The sequence below is a fragment of the Chanodichthys erythropterus genome, chromosome 6 (genome assembly GCF_024489055.1).
Source record: "Chanodichthys erythropterus isolate Z2021 chromosome 6, ASM2448905v1, whole genome shotgun sequence".
In the NCBI taxonomy this organism is placed as follows: Eukaryota; Metazoa; Chordata; class Actinopteri; order Cypriniformes; family Xenocyprididae; genus Chanodichthys; species Chanodichthys erythropterus.
In genome coordinates this window covers 5,760,357-5,782,529 of record NC_090226.1, presented here as the reverse complement: position 1 = coordinate 5,782,529, position 22,173 = coordinate 5,760,357, and the positions used below count along the sequence as shown (strand labels likewise).

The 22,173-nt window shown below is 37.4% G+C and overlaps 2 protein-coding genes across 3 annotated transcripts; both read left to right on the top strand.

Annotated features, from left to right (window-relative positions):
* Positions 1-1,141: 1,141 nt before the first annotated feature.
* On the top strand, positions 1,142-3,461 carry LOC137020989 (uncharacterized). The gene is made up of 2 exons (XM_067387154.1): positions 1,142-2,214; positions 2,311-3,461. Exons 1-2 carry the CDS (start codon positions 1,969-1,971, stop codon positions 2,977-2,979), a joined length of 915 nt encoding a protein of 304 aa, XP_067243255.1. The 5' UTR covers positions 1,142-1,968; the 3' UTR covers positions 2,980-3,461.
* A 1,451-nt stretch (positions 3,462-4,912) lies between these two features.
* Positions 4,913-22,116, top strand: bicd2 (bicaudal D homolog 2 (Drosophila)). 2 transcript variants are annotated; one of them, XM_067387855.1, is made up of 9 exons: positions 4,913-5,369; positions 14,190-14,402; positions 14,978-15,130; positions 15,384-15,824; positions 15,951-16,280; positions 16,377-17,051; positions 17,384-17,535; positions 18,069-18,315; positions 20,554-22,116. In XM_067387855.1, the coding sequence occupies exons 1-9, from the start codon at positions 5,130-5,132 to the stop codon at positions 20,554-20,556; spliced, it is 2,454 nt and encodes an 817-aa protein (XP_067243956.1). In that variant the 5' UTR covers positions 4,913-5,129; the 3' UTR covers positions 20,557-22,116. The 2 variants fall into 2 exon arrangements, with proteins under 2 accessions (XP_067243956.1, XP_067243955.1); XM_067387854.1 differs by having other exon boundaries at positions 18,069-22,116.
* Positions 22,117-22,173: the final 57 nt, after the last annotated feature.

Sequence of the window (22,173 nt, the reverse complement as noted above, 5' to 3'; positions counted from 1 at the left end):
AAAATAGTTCTGTTCTAAGCAAACTTACAGTGGTTGTAAACATCCATAGCACCCTAAAGACAGTATTGTACAATCTTGATTGAGTCTGTAGCTTTGAATTACATCTTTCTTATACATTGTATGAGAAAGAACAAAACGGGAGCTTACCATTGGAATGATAGTTCACCTTGAATTCGTTAAACTGTCATTCTGCTTTGACTCACTGTTTCAAGTGTAAATTTATCTTCAAGTGGCAGAGACTGTGACTTGGCATGAAAAGTATATTTTCACTTTCAGATTGATGGGCGGAACCAGTTTTGAGGTTTGAATTTCCTTTGATCATGCTTTCGGTTCTATCACATGCAATTGTAGTGGCAATATGAAAGAAAAGCTGAATACAGAGAACACAATGACAGACAATTACAGTACATTTCAGGGGTTGAGCAGGAGATTTCAAGCCTTGAGGACAGTACAGTTTAAGAGGAATTTATATATATATATATATATATATATATATATATATATATATATATATATATATATATATATATATATATATATAAATTATAATCATAATAGCTACTTAAGGGGGGACACTACAGGCAAAAACAGTTTTTTCATGCACCTGTCAAATTTGAGATTTTGCGCTTTTTGACTTTTCACAAAGTATTTTTCCAGACTGGTGGAAAGAAAACATCCAAAATACACTTTTAAGTGTATATTTTATAGCACTTTATCTATTAGCGCCTATAAATTTAAATTACAGTACATATCTTTAAAGGCCTTTTTCTCAAAATGAGTTTTTTCTCCTGCTCTGAACTTATACACCAAACTTTACAGTTTTCTCTATATTCTGAAGGTTTTTACAGAAGGATTTGTTGATATATAATTTGCCTGATTTTATAAATTTTATTCCTAAAAAATGGTGATTTTTTTTTTTTTTTTTTTTTTTTTTGATAGTATTTTCTGATTTATGGAGTGGTAAAAAGAGATATCCAAAATTCCCTCTGTATTTTTTCCCTAAGAATTTTTAACCTGACATCATCTAATATTCAGATTTTTGTTCTAGAAATGCATGCAAATTAGCGCATATTTACAGTTTTTTCCAATTGCTAACACACTAAAATGACATGCACAGCACAATTATTTAAACTGACACACAGAGAGCAAAACTTCTTCTCAAGTCTCCAAAAGTCTAAACACCTTTTCTGTTTTACACACATTTTGCATTTTAAAATAGCACTTTTTAAATTCACTAAATACAGTTCTCTGCATAAGACACAACAATCTGACATAAAGTCACATGTTTGCCATTTCAAAACACTGCCATTCAAAATGACACTACATGAGCTAATTGGCCAATTACATGTGCCACCTGGCCAAACACTTCAGTGGTTAATTGTTAACACTTCAATCAGGATGTAAGCACTATGGAAAGACCACAGGTGAGAACCTTTTTTTTTTACAACAACAATGGAAGACATTGCAGAGAGAGGAAGAGGAAGAGGAAGAGGAAGAGGGAGGTTGAGAATAAGAGGGGGAGGAAGAGTGAAAGGTAATGGTAGAGCAGGTAGAGGAGTTCATGGCCAAAGAAGACAAACACTTTCAAATGAAATCAGAGCAACCTTAGTAGATCATGTCATCAACCATGGGTTGACAATGCGTGAGGCTGGACAGAGAGTGCAGCCAAACTTGAGCCGTTTTACTGTCGCCTCTGTCATCCGGACCTTTAGACTGGAGAACAGGTATGTAACCAAAATTTCATGTAGTACACATGTAGTATACCCCATGTCATAGTGTATCAGTTGGGTGACACCTGTTTACTTAGTGTATGACATCAGCCATTCATGAACTGTACAAGTTTCCTGTACAATGAACTCTACTGTGGGGGAAAATATTTAGGCTGCATTGTCCAAGCCCTATATATATTTTTATTTTATTTTTTTCTAAAGGACTGAGAGACGACACCATGGTGGAGGAAGGGGCCAAATGTTCACCGGGGTACAGGAAGCTGCCATTGTAAACTTGGTTTTGGAAAATAATGAAATCAGATTACGAGAAATTCAAAGCCACATCATCCAAGACAACACCTTATTCAACAACATTCAACGAGTTAGTCTGTCCACATTGGCTCGCATTCTCAAGCGAAACCAAATCAGAATGAAACAACTTTATAAGGTGCCGTTTGAGAGAAACTCTCAAAGAAACAAAGAGTTCAGACGAGCATATGTGGATGTAAGTACTATATTAACTGCAGTACACTACACACAACATTGTTTCCCAGTGTACTGGATAACACCATATTGAGTGATTTTTGTTCTTTGTTTTCAGGGAGTACTGGAAATGGATGCTCATGCAATCCCACATGAGTTCATCTTTATAGATGAGGCTGGGTTCAACCTAGCAAAGACCAGAAGAAGGGGGAGAAACCTCATTGGCCACAGAGCCATTATAGATGTTCCTGGCCAACGTGGTGGGAACATCACAATGTGCGCTGCCATCTCCAATATGCATGGTGTCCTCCACCGTCATGCCAAACTTGGACCATACAACACAGCCCATATTCTCACATTTCTGGACAGACTTCACAACATTCTCATACCACCAGAGCGTATGAATGATGCAGACCATCAAAGAAACCGGTACGTTGTAGTATGGGACAACGTGAGCTTTCATCGTGCAGCCCCAGTCCAAAACTGGTTTGCTGACCACCCAACATTTCTCGTGCAATACCTCCCACCATACTCACCATTTCTGAACCCCATAGAAGAATTCTTTTCGGCATGGCGGTGGAAGGTATACGACCGGCAGCCCTTTGTGCGCATGCCTCTTGTGCAGGCCATGGAAGAGGCATGTGATGAGATTGATGTGGGTGCAATTCAGGGATGGATAAGGCACTCAAGGCGCTTCGTCCCTCGATGTCTGGCAAGGGAAGATATTGCCTGTGATGTTGACGAGGCGTTGTGGCCAGACCCGGCTGTGCGGCAAGATGCTGCCTAATTATTTTTCTTTTTTTTTTGTTTTGTTTTTTTTACTGTAATATATTTTTTTTCAGAAATTTTCTTTTTCAGTTTACTTTTTTTGTAAGAATATTTTTGTTCAGTCCCATGTAAATATATCTGCTGTGCTTATGTTGTACTGACTTGTTTACTGTAGTGAAGGAAAAAAAATAAAAATGTTGCAACAGCATGTGTGTGCATCTGCAAATATTTCTGTGCATGTGAACAATCTGATACATATTTTAGTATTATGGCAAAGCATACTAAAGATGGGGGTGCTTTTCATTATGCCCAACAGTGTGTAGGTGGTTAGGCAAAAATCTGGTAATATGAATGAAGTGTGTGCCATTTCATGCAAAAGTTTGATTTTGATAATGTTATGTGTAGTTTCGGTTGCAGTGCTTCATTTTGCAGGATATATGAGGTATTTTGCAGTTTGGGTGTGTGGTTTTGTGAATTGTGTTAAGTGTTTTGATAAAACCAGACTAGTTTGAAAAATTGTGTGTTAGCAATTGGAAAAAACTGTAATTAGATAACACCTCATTTGCATATTTAAACATAACATTTTAGAAAACTTGTAATACAAAAATGTTTGCAATTTTTTAATGTAATCAATCAGTTAGGGAAGTATGGTGATATCTACCAGTTAGTTTTTTTTACCCTATTCAACTGGGGTGTTTCGCCTTAAAGGGTTAGTTCACCCAAAAATGAAAATAATGTAATTTATTACTCACACCCGTAAGACCTTCGTTTATCTTCAGAACACAAATTAAGATATTTTAGTCGAAATACGATGGCTCCGTGAGGCCTCCATAGCCAGCAATGACACTTCCTCTCTCAAGATCCATAAAGGTACTAAAAACATATTTAAATCAGTTTATGTGAGTACAGTGGTTCAACATTAATATTATAAAGCAGCGAGAATATTTTTGGTGCGCCAAAAAAACAAAATAACGACTTATATAGTGATGGCCGATTTCAAAACACTGTTTCATGAAGCATCGGAGCACAAATGAATCAGTGTATCGAATCATGATTCGGATCGCGTGTCAAACCGCCAAACTGCTGAAATCACGTGACTTTGGCACTCCGAACCGCTGATTCGACACACTGATTCATAACGCTCCGAAGCTTCCTGAAGCAGTGTTTTGAAATCGTCCATCACTAAATAAGACGTTATTTTGTTTTTTGCCACACCAAAAATATTCTCGTTGCTTTATAATATTAATATTGAACCACTGTACCCACATGAACTGATTTAAATATGTTTTTAGTACCTTTATGGATCATGTGAGAGGAAATGTCATTGCTGGCTATGAAGGCCTCACTGAGTCATCGGATTTCATCAAAAATATCTTAATTTGTGTTCCGAAGATTAATGAAGGACTTACAGGTATGGAACGGCATGAAGGTGAGTAATAAATGACAGAATTTTCATTTTTGGGTGAACTAACCCTTTAAAGTGGTTAGGAAAAAAAAATTACTAAAAATCAATTATTATTATTATTATAATTATTAATACAAAATAAACATTTTCCAGACAGTTTTCTAATATTTGTTTTGATAGGCCTATATAATATAAAAGCCTATTGTTTACTTTTAGAAATGATGTGTTGTGTTTATATCATGCTTATTCAATATTATTGGATGAACTTGCATCTGCAACACACAACCTAAAATATTCCCATCAGCAGATGGAAGCATTGAGCAACATTTTGGGTTGAGTTTGGCATTCAGTCAGTGAACCATCTGCGCGTCCTGTGTTGCCTTCGTGTACAGAACATGAAGCATTGTGGGTGTTGTAGTCAAGCACCTGCCCAAATAAGGCTCATAAATAGGTGAATGGAACTACATTACCCATAAAACCGGAGTGACCAAATCACTTCGTATTCCTTCTGGATGATCTCACAGCAGACTGAGTTCCCCTCCTAATCTCAGGAATGACATCAGAACAAGAGGAAATCATGGAGTTATACATTGAAACATGGGGAATACGTTTATAAAATTGAATTTTATACTGTACTTGAAGAATAGTGTATCTAATAAACTGCATGTACCTCAGATTGGGGATCAACTTCATGGTTGAGAAGGAGGAATTAACGGGCTCGGTCCGTTATCGCCTGTATTAGACTGTGCCGGGTGAGGGCAAACATGTCCGGGGATGAGGACGGGTGTCCCGAGGCGCAGCTTGTCACGGAGGCCGGGCCCAACTGGCTCCGCGCGGAGATCGAGCGCCTGACGCGGGAATTGAGCGAGACGAGCCGGGAGAAGATCCAGGCGGCGGAGTACGGGCTCGCGGTGCTGGAGGAAAACCAGCAGCTGAAACAACGCTTTGAAGATCTGGAGAGCGAATATGAGACCGTCAGACAAGAGCTGGATCAGCTCAGAGAGGTGAAACCAACTCATACAATAACCGTTTATAATGTTGCTAAGTTAACGTTACTTGTTTGTTTTTGTTTTTAAGTAACGGTTTTTTGTTGCGCGCAGCGGCGTACAAAAGAAAACTGTATCGGTCTGTGTGTCTCCACCCATTGTTATATTGTCCACTCATTTTATGCCAATTTATTGTTCTTAACCGTGTACTTCATAAACTATGAAAAGTGAATTTAATAATAGGGCCGTGTGCTGTAAGAAATATCGATAAATCTGCCGATATTTTGCCATTTTGAGATGATCGGTATCGGTCGATTGACAGCTTTGTGAATTGATGATGCAAAAATGATTTAGCCTATTGAGTTATATGTAAATATTATGTGAAATAAGTGTTAATTTAATTATTTATGGGCAGTTGTCTCAATTTTAATTTCATCATGCAGTTTTGAGAGAAATTTAGCCTTGTATTGAATGTATTAAAAATGACAAAATATATGGTAGTTCATTTAAAAGTCTGCAAAATTAACGTTTTGAATTTATACAAATGACACCAGCCGTCAAATTACAAAGGTCAAATGTTAATTGCTAGCTATAAAGATATAAAATAGGCTTTCGGTTTTAAACTGTAATGTGTGTTATATGCTAATCTCCACTTTAAATTGTATTTGAATTATTATTGTGCATGCAGATTTCAAATGAATTTGTAGGTCTGTCTTTTGAAAATTTATTTGTCACAGTTCATTATTGTTCATTTTCTCAATGCATATAATGTGTATTCTGTTGTAGATTATCAGTGATTAGTTTGTTTATTACTGTGTCGGAAAGGAAAAGTATTTAGTTATAAATTATATTAGTTTTCCATAATCTTTATTAGAGATAAAAAGTGATTTTTTTTTTTATAGACAATATATATATATATATATATATATATATATATATATATATATATATATATATATATATTATTGCTGTATACAAAGGCCATACGTTTAATAAAATTACATTTATTTTAGAATTTGAAGCAATCCTTGTTTGTTTTCAACTAAACAAAACTAAAATAAGACCACAGGATATCCTGTCTGTGGAAAAGCAGGAAATCACTAAATACTTTCTTTAATTTTTTACCTTAGCCTATATGTGACCCTGGACCACAAAACCAGTCATAAGAAATGAATAGAATATTCATTAAGAATATTTATTAAGAATAAATAAGCTGTATGTATGGTTTGTTCGGATAGGACAATATTTGGCTGATATACAACTAGGCCTATTTGAAAATCTGGAATCTGAGGGGACAAAAAAATCTAAATATTGAGAAAATTGCCTTTAAAGTTGTCCTTAGCAACTCATATCCACTCACAAAAATACATTTTTGATATATTTATGATAGGAAATTTACAAAATATCTTCATGGAACATGATATTTACTTAATATCCTAATAATTTTTGGCATAAAAGAAAAATCGATAATTTTGACCCATACAATGTATTGTTGGCTATTGCTACAAATATACCTGAGCGACTTATGACTGGTTTTGTGGTCCAGGTTCACATATGTTGTACATTCAACATTCTAGTTTAGTGTAAATAGATTAGTCTTGTGATGTTGGTCAGAGACCGATAATGAAACAATGACAAGAAATGAGATGTTGATGTGAGGCAAGAAGTTCGTTTTTTAAGTGACCAAGACGTTTCTTCTCGATATGACGTCCTAAAATAAACCTAGACTGGGGTGTAGTTTGCATATGAATTGTTTTAGACCTGAATAGACTTAGGTTTCTTTATTTTCAAGTCAAATTTGAATGAGAAACTCTGCACAACTTCTCTCTCTCGCTCCTTTTCCCCTACAACTTCCTGTCAACAACACAAACATGCAGCAAAGCTCAGCCTCAGACATTAATCCTGAGTGTTAGAATTAAAGTTTATTTAGAGTTGTCTTGTCTAGAGCGGTTCTGTATATACTTCCTTCTACTGTAATCTTTTCTGCACGGCTCTAAATAAAGGACGGTCTTCGTCATGTAGTAAGAAGATCTGTGAAGAAATCAGGCTAAAAAAAGCACCTTAGGCTTGACTCATATCCTCTGCCTAGACAGAGCTCACACTGGAGGTGTCGTTGAGGGGCTTCACCTGGAAGCTATTAAACTCTTGTTTAGAAATGCTTTCGTGTATCACTCTAAGCTACTAAAATACTTCTGTAGGTCAGGGCATGAAATCAGATTAGTAGGCAGATTATCTTGCATGAGTCATTTTATTAACAAAAGCAATGCAAACTATATTAATAATCAAAATATTAATACAGTACAGATGGCTTAGATGTAGTCCAAAAAAATTGTAATTTTCAGTGCATAATATGGTTATAAATTTTATCCATGAACATTTTTCCTTTTGTGTAACATTAAGGTTTTTAGGTTAACATTTTCAGAAGTAGGTCTTGTTACTAGTTACTAATTTTTATATATATATATATATATATATATATATATATATATATATATATATATATATATATATATATATATATATATATATATATATATATATATATATTAAAAATTAGGTCATATTTACATATAAGTATGCCCTGTTTAGTAGTCTTTATTTATTTTAATGTATTTATTTTTGTATTTATTTATTTATTTTTACCTTCTGATTAATTTTAAATGGTCATGTGTTGTGGCAAAAAAAAAAAAAAAAAATATATATATAGTATAATATATATATATATATATTGTACTTTATTTTTAAATTGTACTTTATATATATATAATTTATTTTTAAAGTACAATTATTCCATGTCTCTCAAGTAATGTGAATTATCTTGGATATGTTGTAGTAAGGTTTGTTATTCTATTTTCTGCTTTTTCTATTTAGTATTAAAGTGATAGTTCACCCAAAAATGAAAATTCTGTCATCATTTACTCACCCTCAAGTTGTTCCAAACCTGTATGAGTTTCTTTCTTCTGCTGAACACAAAAGAAGATATTTTGAAGAATGTCGGTAACGAAACAGTTTCCATACTATGGAAGTCAGTGGGGTCTGTTTGGTTACCCATATTCTTAAAAATATCTTCTTTTGTTTTTAGCAGGAGAAAGAAATGCATACAGGTTTGGAACAACTGAGTAAATTATGACAAAATTTTCATTTTTGAGTGAACTATCACTTTAAATGCTGGGTGATTTCAGGCCAGTGGAGTGAAATACAAATGTTAAACCATGACCCTTTTTACACATGTGATTCAATCGACCAAAACACATCTTAATACCAAGTAGATGACACTAAATACAGGTGTCTAAAACATTTTGAGCTTGTCCACTTTTGACCACTTCCAGAGGTAGTCGAGAACGCATTCAAAATTGTTTTCATAGTGTAAACGCTCATGTGGTCAAATGCATTCAAACAGCCACAAAAGACCGCCTACTCTCTGCCTAGTGACCTATGTGTAAACTTTATGGGAAGCATGCTAGCTAGATGGGATTTAAACTCTGTTGGCTGAAGACCCAAGTTTGGTTTGAAGATGAAAAACGTACCAAGCATAATGTTCTCTCCCCATTCCTGATTTTGAACACACACTCGGCGTGGTCTTGCATCTGTTAGAGCAGAAACATCTCCTGTTGCATTCATATGTAAATTGCGTGAGCTTATTTTGTCTTAGATAAAAAGATCTGAAAAGGCCCATACGTTTACCCACCCATAGACCCTCCCCTCGAATAAATCAGGACAGATGTGGTCTGGACAAAAGGACAAATGGACAAAAGAGACTAGGTTAAATAGTAGGTCTAAACTTGTCTACTTGAGTTATGATCAACCAAAATGCATCTCAATACCAGGTGTCCACAGGGCACATGCGAGAGTGAACATGGCCTTTAATGTGTTAACGGAAACGTTCACACTGTCAGTTTTGGGGATTGACGACCTTACTTAGTTACAGGTGCGTCTCGAAATGTTCTGTTCACACAGCAACTTACAGTAGCATCTCAAATACTGTGTGTATGAAGTGGAGTCACTCTTATCAGTAACCATTGCAACAATGACCAAAGTAATAACAAAAATGGCGATATTCATAAAACTGAAAAGTCTTAACACTTTTGACATTTCGAGTCCAGTCGAGCCGTGAGTTCATCTGTCAAATCTTCACTAATCTACAGCAGCTTTTATATCTGGGTGGAGCATTTCAGGCGTGTGTAGAACACAAAACTGACAGGAGCAGCTTCGATTGGTGGGGAACAGTGACAGGATCTTAAACCTTCAGATGACACACGGCTCATTTCTCAACTGCTGTAAGTTACCGAAACCCACATGAAAGCCTGCAACGCACGGTAGACATGCGTTTGTGCAGTGCAGACCGACTCTCTTGCACTAGACAACTAGTTGTTCAGTCCGGTTCTGTTTTGTTCGCAGGTTTTCTAAGAATGCAGTTGTGAGTCTTGAAAATTTAGGGGTGTGAGTTTGGTTATGGAATGCTGGTTTCACTCCTGTAAATAACTGAACTGTGTGTGAATGTAACCATTTTACTGTAAAATACAGGACTGACAAAGATAGGTGTAGCGATCAAGGATCAGACACGATGGATCAGACGGAGGGTGAGGTGAAAAGAGGAGACAAGTTAATCCCATTCAAGTATATGAGATCTGCTCTCTCACCTGTTTAAACTCCAACACACACACACATACATTAACTCATTCTCAAAACACTCTTTAAGCACAGGAAGACGTAGTCTTGCCTAGATTAGCATCCTTATGCAAGATGGCAATATAAGATCTGTTTCTAGGTTAAGTCAGTATGACCAAACACACAGCTACTGTAGCAGGGATGCAGAGATATAGATTTTTTTGGCTAATAGAAATATTTTTGCCTGGTTTTCTTTAAGTAATGGCTCCAGTCTAGTGTATATATTCACTACAATTCAAATGTTTTTAAAGGAAGTCTCTTATACTTAACAAAACTATGTTTATTTGATCAAAAATAGAGTAAAAATTTGTGAAAGTGAATGTCATTTAGATTAATGTTAATATGTGCTGCATGTTTTCAAGAACAAAATAAACACAACAAAAATGACATCTGTGAGTACACAGTGGTTAAGAAAGCATCTGATCATAGTGATGCAGATGTTTGCATGAGCTTTGCAATTTGGCACTCCAGTAAAGTCTTGTCATGTTTTACTCACCGGCGTCTGACCTCGATGGACAGAACAGAAGAAATGAACCGGAGAAGATTTTCACGTCAAAGAAGGTGGAGCCTCAGAGCACACCTACCTATCACTGAAAAAGATGCTACGAATGGCCAATACCTATAACATCACCAATATATTGTTCATCTCTGAAAGTAAAAAGAAAGTGCAATGTTGAATTCATTGTTCGTTGTGCTGAAGGAGGTCTGAGCCCACCACAGTCCTATGCCAAATAAACAGTGGCAATAGTATTTACACAACTGCTCAGATTTCTGTTCAATTTAAATTTGTGTCCTAACCAGGATGAAATACTTTGTCAGCTGTGCAGTCCGTCTGAAAGGGTTTAAAGTGTGAAAGAAGGGTAACATTTTAGTTTCCTTCAAGGGGGATCAGAATAAAGTCTCCATCAGTGTGGTCCACAGCTGTGCAGGGGTGGGACTCCCTCGCTATAGAGTTGATACAGCCTATCTACAGGCTGCTGTGGTTTATAGGGTTTGTGACTATTTAAAGAAGCACAAGAGTAAATATTTGAGGCTTCTTAAGCCTAGCAATGGAAAAACAGCAGTTTTCCAAATGGAATGTTCTTTTTGATCAAGATTTACAGTTTTATCTGATTTTACATATGATATGGAGTTCTAGTGTAAATGCACATTTCTACCTAATAATAAAGTCTAGTTTGACAACAGTTCTAGCTTGTAAATCTTCATAGTCTTTTAGATGAACAAAAATTCTAATTAAAAAGTCTACATTTCTGCTGTTTTGTAAGTATTTTCTGTACAGCTGATTGTAGACTGATGCTGCAGAGCGTTTTCTGTGTCAATCTATTACTGTATTTTATGGAAAATTAGTCACATCTGACTGTTGCATCAGGGCAAAATAACATTGTTTTGCAATTTTGAAAAAAAAAAGCATGACTTACATTCCCACTTATATTCTATTTTAGATAAACATCCCTAAATGGCACATAAAAACCAAACTTTTGTGTCAGATTTGGCTAATGGCTATGTGAAGCTGGTTCCTTTCGCTACATAACTTCCTGTTTTCTGTAACTTGTGAGAAACATATTTGAAAAATTAAGACTTTTAGGAAGTAGGAGATATTTTTAATCTCCCCAGGCATGAACTGCTTGCTTATTTGTCATGTTTAATGCATTTGCCATTTAAAACAAGAAATGTAAACCTTATATAAGTCAAATCATTGTCAATGATTCATGTGATATCAATGGTGGTATGACTTAAATCAGTCACTCATCACTAGAGACGAGTCAGATCAAAGGCAGCAGAAATACTCTGTAAAACCAAGCTTCTGTCAAACTATGGGGAAAAATAAGGCTTTTGGGGACAAAAATGTGTTCTCTGACACAGAGCAAAGCTTGTCTGGATTCTGAATCAGCTGTCGTTGGCAAGCGGTTTTGTTGTTGTTAGAGAAGATCAGTCATGACGTCAATTTGTTGTCCAACACAGAAGGATAATTCACCATGGATTCCCAATGGAATTTCAAATGGGCTTTCATATTACCGGTTTTGATATATGAATAAGATCTGTAGTCTACTTCTAGTTTTGTTGTACAATATAAATTGTTACTGATCACTCCAACAATTGATTACTTGCCTGACCACTTTATCTCTTTATTCTCTTTAAATACAGACCTTACTTCTGAAAACTGCTCTTCTAAGAACCCATTAGAAATTGAAAACAATGATGAAAAGTAGGAGCTCAAATGGTAATTCTCTTGTAGGTTGTAGGACTACAAACTGAACAGCTGTGTTGAGGATTTGTTCAATGTAAAGGTCTGCGCAGGTGAGAAGTCTAACATCAAAGCTTAATCTTGCTGCTAAAGTCTCAATGGCAGCCTTATTTTACTACAGCAGTGGCATTGATAAATTTAACAAGGGCTTTTCTTGGTACTAGTTATATTGAGTATGCTCTAAATGCAACTACGGTTGGGTTTAAGCAGAGCAATACTGAGAATTAAGTTGATTCTCAGATATACTAGGAATTAGTTTATGCTTCACAGAAATCATTTTGTCTTTGTTTATAAAATGATAATATCAGAAAAGTAGATCTTTGCAGATCAGTAGTTTAGGAATAGAGAGAAACACACAGTGGAGGTCTGTATGTTAGCATGGCCTTTATCCGCTGAATCTCTGTGCTGGAATCTGAATGAACGTCTAAAGAAATGTCTTGGCAACCCAGAGTGACAGGTGGACAGTTGCCAGATCTTAACAGCAGCTGCTGTGGCAGGAGGAGGACTTAGTGCTGACACCATTTCCACCTCTCTTTTAGTCTCGCATGCATTCTGATATTATTACGATGGGCCAGTGTCACTAATGGATGTTTCTTCAATTTACAGGCACTTTTATTTCCCATGGGTTGATTTGAATTGAAACTAGTGTCTGCTTTTTTCTGTACCTTCATATATTTTTTACTGCTTTATTTTACTCAAATGCCCTTTGTTTAAATGTTATTGTTTTAATCTTGTTCCAGACTCAGATTATCAATTATAAGCCAATATATATTACATTAAAAAATTTAAAACTATGATGATCGTTGTTGAAAATAATGTTTTTTATTTTTAATTAATTTATTTTAAACATTACAATTAATCCACAGTTGTGGCATCATTTTCAACACAACAAACAATTTTGCTCCTAATAATGCATGGTATTAAAAAATGTAAAATGAGGAAAATTCTACTTTGTCAAATTTAATTTGCTAGCTATGAAACTAGACTTTGCGAGACAAAAGTGTCTGCCGTTTTATTCCATTAATTTTGAAAATGTAATTTTCTCAACAATCATGTCCATTTCACAATGCCATTAATACATAATTTGAGGTGTGTTGGAAATGGCACTGTGGTGACAATGTTCATGACTTTCATAAATTGACAGAATTCTCCTGAAATGCATGTTGTCACATTGGTAGTGGATAAATTAAACCATTGAGAGTGTGAAAAGTTTAAGAGGGTTTATTTTCTAAAAGTCTAATGGAGCTGTTAACATTTATGGCTTGTGCTGCCATGGTTTTGTGTGTGCGAGGCAACTCAGGCTGTAGCATGCCAATGACATCATTCAGACTGGCACACAGATTTAGGAGGGAGAAAAAAAGATGGAGTGTTTGATAAAAAGAGCTTTTGAACAGAATTCAACTAGTTTTGTCTCTAGCCAGTTACATCATCAATTTCAGGAAATGAGTTTTACAAAATGACTAACATACATCAAACTTTAACTGTCTGTGGGAATCCGAGGTTTGGGGCAAATCTGCAAAACGGATTTAAAAACTGTAAAATGTGTTAAGCAGAGCTGAGAGAATCATTGTGGATGTGTGTTAAAGAATTTCAGCTGATAAATAGTGAAGATGACTGTCAACCAATAAAAACTACACATAGACGTTGCATGAGATAAGACATGTTGTTAGCATGTCTTCAAATAATGATTTCCATCAACAGTCAAAAATGTACATTTCTTGGGTCTTGATTACATTTAGCCATTTAACTTCTGCCCCATATATCCCATGGTGTTTCTTTAGTACAGTTAAGATTAATATGAACCAAGTCTCCCCTCCCTCATTCAGCCTCCACCCTACAAAACAATAAGTTTGTTTGTAGCATAGCGCTAGACCTTGATAGATTTTATAATTTTAACTACTCTTTCCCTGATCATGTTCACACAGGCATATGGCCAGGTTCACTCCACCCATAAAAAGGTGGCTGCAGATGGGGAAAGCAGGGAGGAGTCCCTCATCCTGGAGTCGGCATCTAAAGAGGCGTACTATGAGCAGAGAGTGCAGGATCTGCAGACTGACCTACGACAAACAAAAAACACACTCACCAGCACACAGGCGGAGAACGAACGTCTGGCCACCCTCGCCCTCGAGCTGAGAGAGGTTTGTGCAGTAGAGGGTTTTGTTAAGTGTTTGCAACTTAAATATTTATAAATGTTATTAGCATAATAATGTACTCAACAGCAAAGGTTGCAAGGTTAAATAGACTAATATTAAACTATGTTTAATTTGAGAGCAGTTATGGCCTACTGGTCAGAGTTGGACTTGTAACCTGAAGGTTGTGGGTTCAAGTCTCAGAAGCGGCAGGAAATGTAGGTGGGGGGAGTAAATGAACAGCGCTCTTCCACTCTCATTACTCACAACTGAGTTTCCCTTGAGAAAGGCACCTAATCCAATCGCTCCCTGGGTGCCGCACAAAAGAAATTGCTTCCCACTGCTCTGGGTGTGTGTTCACTGTGTGTGTGTGTGTTCAATACTCACTGCTGTTGTGTGTGCACTTAGATGGGTGAAATGCAGAGCACAAATTCTGAGACTTGGCCACACGTCACTTTCACTTTTACTGATATCTATGCGTTCATACAAAACCCAACAAACCCAATGACTTATTCCCCCAGTTATGCTCTATATGTGCATATAGATTCATTGATTTTTCCATAAATGTTTGTTCTATTCTTAAGAATAATGAGATTGTGGAGCTGCAGCGCAGTCGTCTGCGTGATGACATTCGAGAGTACAAGATCCGAGAGTCTCGTCTGCTGCAAGACTACACTGAACTGGAGGAAGAGAACATCAGCCTGCAGAAACAAGTCTCCACCCTTAAACAGGGTCAGGTTAGTAGTATTGACCATTGATCACATTTGGGTGTGGTGTGGAAGAGTAGCCAAAGCTCTCGATTAATAATCAAAAGGTTGATGGATCCAGCCCCACAAGGAGCAAAACATACACCATCACTGTGGAGGCACTTTGGATGAAAGTGTCTGCTCAATGATGACTACTACTTCCACATAGTTGCATGTGTACAAGTCTTTGCTGTTTTTGGCTTGTTTATCTTACAATCTTGTATATCTCTGACCTCTTCCAAAGGTGGAGTTTGAGGGACTCAAGCATGAGAATCGGCGTTTGGAAGAGGAAGTACAGTACCTAAACAGCCAGCTAGAGGACGCTGTTCGGTTACGCGAAATAGCCGAGCGTCAGCTAACGGAGGCTCTAGAAACCGTAAAGACCGAGCGGGAGCAGAAAGCAGCACTTCGAAAAGAATTGACACATCACATGACCCTAGGAGACTCCCTTCTTGCTAGCTCATTGGATGGGCTTAAACTAAGTGCAGACGAACCTAATAACGACGATGCCATACTGACATTTGAAAATGGATTTGCTAAAGTCAGTGAAGGTAATGATGAAGATAACAGATTGTCTTCACCCAAGAGAGGCGAAAACTTCCGTCCCGCACCAAGTCTGGTGGATGACTTGTTGACCGAGCTGAACATCTCTGAGATCCAGAAACTCAAGCAACAGCTCTTACAGGTATAGCAATCATTGTGTATACTGTTGCAAATGCAGTCCTTTGCACTTGATTGAAATACTCTACTCACCTTGTTTGTTTCAAACTGTTAAAAATGTAGCATTCTTCCCTTCTATTTCACCTTGCAGGTGGAGCGAGAGAAGGTAGCTCTTCTCACCACTTTACAGGACTCTCAGAAGCAGTTAGAGCATGCTCGCGGAGCACTGGCCGAACAGCAGGAAGCTATGACGAGACTTAGTGATGATTTGGGTGCAATGAGAAGACTGCAGGCAGGCAAGGAGCGGCAGTCGGCACTGGACAGCGAGCGAGAGCGGGACAGTCGAGAGGACAATGATGTGGACTATTATGAGCTGGATATCAATGGGCCAGAGATACTTCGCTGCAAGTATGAGGTAGCCATAGCAGAGGCGGGTGAACTGAGGGGGGAGCTTAAGGGACTAAAGTCGGAGCATGATGAGGTGAGTGGTACTGAGAAATTGAGTTTTGTTCAATATTATTTGTTTTGTTAATGGGTTGATGAAACATTGTGTGGCAACATTTTTGTATGATTCTAGATGAAGGCTGAGCATGAGGAGGTACGGGCACGACTGGAGGGACAGGTGCGTGACCTCAGTGTTCAAGTGTCTCAGTTGGAGAGCAGCAGCCGTGTAGACCGCGATCAAGTTGCTCGGTTGGAAAAGGAGCTAAAGGAAGTGAGTGCAGTTGCAGGCGAGACAGAGGGCAGTCTCAGCGTTGCCCAGGATGAACTTGTTGCCTTTAGTGAAGAGCTTGCAAACCTCTACCACCATGTCTGCATGTGCAACAATGAAACCCCGAATCGTGTCATGCTTGATTTCTACAAAGAGGGTAAAGGAAGCAAGACCGAAGGTAAAGATCGGAGGTCTACATTGACGCAAACCAGCGACAGCACAGCCCAGGCACCCAGGGCCAACTCCACTACTATTGACAGCTCAACTTCTGGGATGGCAGTCAGAGAAGAGCCACGTCCTGAACCAATGGACATCTACAACCTGGTAGCAATAATTCGGGATCAGATCCGCCACTTGCAGAAGGCAGTGGACCGTACCACAGAATTATCCAGGCAAAGAGTTGCTTCTCTAGAGTTGGCCGCAGTGGCAGATAAAGACCAAGCTGCTTGCATGGAGGAGATTTTGAAGCTCAAGTCCCTGCTGAGCACTAAGCGAGAACAGATTGCCACGCTGAGGACTGTGCTCAAGGCCAACAAACAGGTGAGAATTAAAAAGATTAGCTTGGCATGAATGTATATGACGCCAGAATATTGAGCTTGTTGTTGATCATTCAAATGGATTGACTTAGATATTCTGGTTGCACTTTATTTTACAGTACGTGCACGTCTACTTACAGTGTACTTTCCTAAGAAAGTACTGGGTAATGTAAGGTAATTACATGGGTTAAGGTTAGGTTCAGGGTTAGTACCTACATAGTTATTGCCCAGTTATTGTAACACATGGGGATCGGGACTGTAAAATAAAGTGCTACCAATCTTCTTAGTACATTAAGAGCTTTTTCTGAACTGTGATGTGGTTCTGTCCTTCTTTAGACAGCTGAGGTTGCCCTGGCAAACTTGAAGAGCAAATACGAGAATGAAAAGGCCATGGTCACCGAAACCATGATGAAGTTAAGAAATGAGCTCAAGGCTCTTAAAGAAGATGCTGCCACTTTCTCCTCTCTCAGGGCAATGTTCGCCACCAGGTAGTACAAGAACACAACTGAAAGTTGTTACTCTTCCAGCTTTTTTTTGTCTGGCTCAACTTAAAGGGTAAGTTCACCCAAAAGTGGAAATTATCCCATAATTTATTCACCCTAAAGCCATCCCAGGTGTATATGACTTTCTTCTTTCAGCCCAACACAGTCGGAGTTATATTAAATAATATCCTGGCTCTTCCAAGATTTATAATGGGAGTGAATGGTACCATTTTTTTTTTTAAGCCCAACAAAGTGCATCCATCCATCATAAAAGTAATCCATTCCATATGTATAAACTATAATCACTGGCTTTTGCAAAAACGGATTGCTTCGCTTCAGAAGGTCTTTATAACACCCTGGAGTTTATGATGGATGTATGGGATACTTTTCATTTTTGGCTGAACTGTCCTTTTAACCGAGTAACTCCACCATTATCCATGCTACTGTCCAGAAAACAGTAGGGGTTACTTAATTCAGGAACTAAATCTGGTTTACTACATCTTTCTTGCTCTATCCCTCTTTCACTGTTTCTTCTTTAGGTGTGATGAGTATGTAACACAATTGGACGACATGCAGAGGCAGCTGGCTGCAGCAGAAGATGAGAAGAAGACTCTGAACTCCCTCCTGCGTATGGCCATCCAGCAGAAACTGGCCCTCACTCAGCGACTGGAGGATCTGGAGTTTGACCACGAGCAATCCCGAAGAGGATCCGGTGCTGGGCCAGCTGGCCGTGGGAAGGCTCCATCTGGGCGTGGCAGAGGACCCTTGTCTTTTTCCAGCCCCCATGTAAGTCCTAGACTTCCCTGTAAGAACAGGCCGCAACCACACGGCCTCGTTGGAAGTCCTGCGGTTTTCTGCAGCGAGAAGTATAAAATTCTGTGTGACGCTGGATCGGATTAACACCTGTGTGTAACTGTCACTCATCAGCATCCTCATACTAACTAACATTCCTTTTACTGTATGTGTGGTTGGGACAAAACAACACTAGCATGATTGTGCTAACAGTTCTGATGGCTTCATTAATACTTGTCTAAAGTTGGGGCTCAGTCCTTCTCCTGTAGATCTACCTGGAGAGAATAGATGTGTTGCTGCTAATGCCATTCTACCTACTAGGGTTATCACGACCACAACAAGGCTTGCCAGTTCACTAAAAAAAATAGTGTTCTTGGAGTTTTGCAAAGATTTAATAGGTGAACTTCAGTATTTTTTGCAACCTTAGTATTGACGTGTGCCGGTATTTTTAACATCCATACTACCTACTATTTTTTTAATATAGAAAGCAGTCTGTAGTGTATGCAAATGTCTGGTATGCATTGACCTATTACATATATGACCAGAGCAAACTGTAATGTACAATGCAATGCATTAGTTCCATTTCCAGTGTACTTAAAGGTGCCCTCGAATGAAAAATTGCATTTATCTTGGCATAGTCAAATAACAAGAGTTCAGTACATGGAAATGACATACAGTGAGTCTCAAACTCCATTGTTTCCTCCTTCTTATATAAATCTCATTTGTTTAAAAGACCTCCGAAGAACAGGCGAATCTCAACATAACACCGACTGTTACGTAACAGTCGGGGTGTACGCCCCCAATATTTGCATATGCCAGCCCATGTTCCCAACATTATGAAAGGCATTAGACAAGGGCAGCCAGTAACGTCTGGATCTGCACAGGTGAATCAACAGACTAGGTAAGCAAGCAAGAACAATAGCGAAAAATGGCAGATGGAGCAATAATAACTGACATGATTCATGACAACATGATATTTTTAGTGATATTTGTAAATTGCCTTTATAAATGTTTTGTTAGCATGTTGCTAATGTACTGTTAAATGTGGTTAAAGTTACCATCGTTTCTTACTGTATTCACAGAGACAAGAGCCGTCGCTATTTTCATTATTAAACACTTGCAGTCTGTATAATTCATAAACACAACTTCATTCTTCATTTCTACATTCTTCATTCTGTGGGTGTGGAGCACGAGAATTAAAGGGCCAGTAGCCCTGAATCGGCTCATTTATAATGATGCCCCAAAATAGGCAGTTAAAAGAATGACTTTAAAAAAATCTATGGGGTATTTTGAGCTGAAACTTCACAGACACATTCAGGGGACACCTTAGACTCATATTACATCTTTTTAAAAAAAGTTCTAGGGCACCTTTAAGCAGATACTTTATATTGTGTTGGAACTAAACTACATGAATATCTAATACAATGTCTAGCCATGTTAAAATACATCTACGTCCATATCTAAATTTGTCTTTTCTGTCTGAATGTTTGACCCCAATGTTTCTGCTTGAACACAGCCAGCATTGAGAATACTACTGAATGTCATTGAGTTAAACCCAGTTTCACAAAGCTAGTCTGTTAATCTCTGTGTCAGTGGGAATAAATCTGTGTAATCCCAACAGAGACGCACCTTACTGAGCCTTCTGGGAGCTTTGCAATCCAGGTTGCAACCCTAAAGGACATAATTGATGCTGCAGATATTTTTGCTAATAATATTACAAAAATGAAAGGTCTTTTGTTAAAGATGATATCTAGATTTGTGTAAAGATTTCTTAAAGATGATGTTAGCATAAAAGGCATTAACTTTCTCCAAGATGAATTTGAGAAGTTGGTTTCAACTGTGATTTTGTTGTCATGTTGTTTCATGTCTTTGTTGATTTACTACTTCATCTAGCCATTCAGCCAGCATAACATTCATTGTCCATGTTGTCTTTCACAGTGGTGACTCTGTCTGAACCACTGTGGCATGCATGATCTGCTCTCAGTCTCAACACTTTGTATTAGTTTGCATGTTGTCTGTTGCATGTGAGTCTGCTGTCCATTGCATCAGGAAAAGTGAGTCTTCTGTTTTGCTGTGTACTAATGGGTCTAACTGGTCTCGTTGTTGACTGTAACATTCACTTTGTCTACGTCCATGTGAACTTGACTTATTAGGATATATTATCTTTTTAATTGACATTGATCATTTATGATGTGATAATTCTGATGATTGTTTTGTTTCTCAATTTTGCAGTAATTTTATTAGCTCTGGAGTTTAGCCGCAAATGGCTTCCTTCACTCTACACTATACGTCCAGAATACACATGCCTGGTTCAAAACAACAAATTTGTCCCTGGATGTGGCTGCAAGAAAACACAGGCTCACATGTAAAGCCAACCGGTCTATGTAATCATTATTCTAACTGTTACTGTGGTATTTTTTCTTCTTTTCTCTGCTTTGTTTTTTAATGTAACTGTGCACTTTTAGTGCATTAGTTAATATTATGTAAGAGATGCACATTTCAGTATATTTAGCACATTTTTTGTTTTGTTCTTGCAAATTTTATGTATTTAACTGAAAAAAATAATATAAAAACTATTTGTTTGTTTTATAGTATTTTAAGTGCTTAACTGCCAGGTTCTAAGCATATTCCAGGGAGGAAAATGATGTTAAATAGGCCCATATATGTTTCTTGTTCTGTTCTATTCTAACTGAACACTATCTTTCTAGTCATGTAGTGTAACTCCACTAAAAGAACAACTTGACTTTGACTTGCTCCTGAAAAGATTGGAGTCAATTTTCATAGTGGGTCACGGAAATGTTAAATTCAAGACATTTTATAAAAAAACAAATTCAATTCCAAATTGGAATACTTTCTACATTTTTTGCCAAATACTGCATTAAGGTCAGCATTTTGTATTTTACAATGCAATACATCTTTGTTTTTAGACATTATCTGTTTTGTATAACCCTCTCCTAAGACCTCCTGTGCCTTTTATTGGTTTTTGTTTTCATGAACAATTCTAAGAGCCATAGTCTTCAGTTTTTCTGTCAGTCTCGCTGGACAGTAATTAAACACTCCTTTTTGAAAGTCAACTCAGATTGCTTGTTTAGGAGATTTTAAATGTTAGTAAGGACTAGGTGTGTTAAAATCATACATTCCTTTGAGGAAGAAATGATTTCTGATGGCGGTCATGTTGTCTGTTGGCTTTGTTAGTCATTATTTTCCTATGTTTAACCTTGATAATATTTTGTTTGTATTTCAGCAAGCAGAAAACTTTGCCTCAGAACGAACATTTGTGCCATTTCAAATTTAAGACATTGCAAGTTTTAAATTACCTTTTTCCTTTCCTTTTTTTTTTTGCTTTTGACCACAAATTAAGTGCAATTTTGTGCTGTTTCTGGAGTGTATGCAATAGTTTTCTATTTGCTGAAAACCGCTTCATCAGCCATGTCATAGCTTTGTGTGACATTTTGAGTTTATTTTTACACATTTGTATGGAATGACCTCGTGTGTTCATATTTATTCATAACCTTGGGTATCATTCAGTATTAATGACTAGGATTATATGCATTATAACTGGCACATGCGCTGCCTCTCTTTGCATTTCTACTTGAAATCTTACAGGTACAGTGTACTGCATATACTGCATCACCTGTGTGTGTGGTTTTTTTTTTGTTTTTTGTTTTTTGGTTTTTTTTTAACAGTACTGATGTTAAAGTTGTGCTTCTTTTCTAAACACTTGAGCTTCCCTGTAGTTTATCAAGAGGAACACATTATAGGCCCATGTCTGTCTTAACATTTCTCATTTGACAACGAGCAAAAAAATAAAAAACTAATGTAAAATATTGCATTTGTGTGCAACTTAATGTC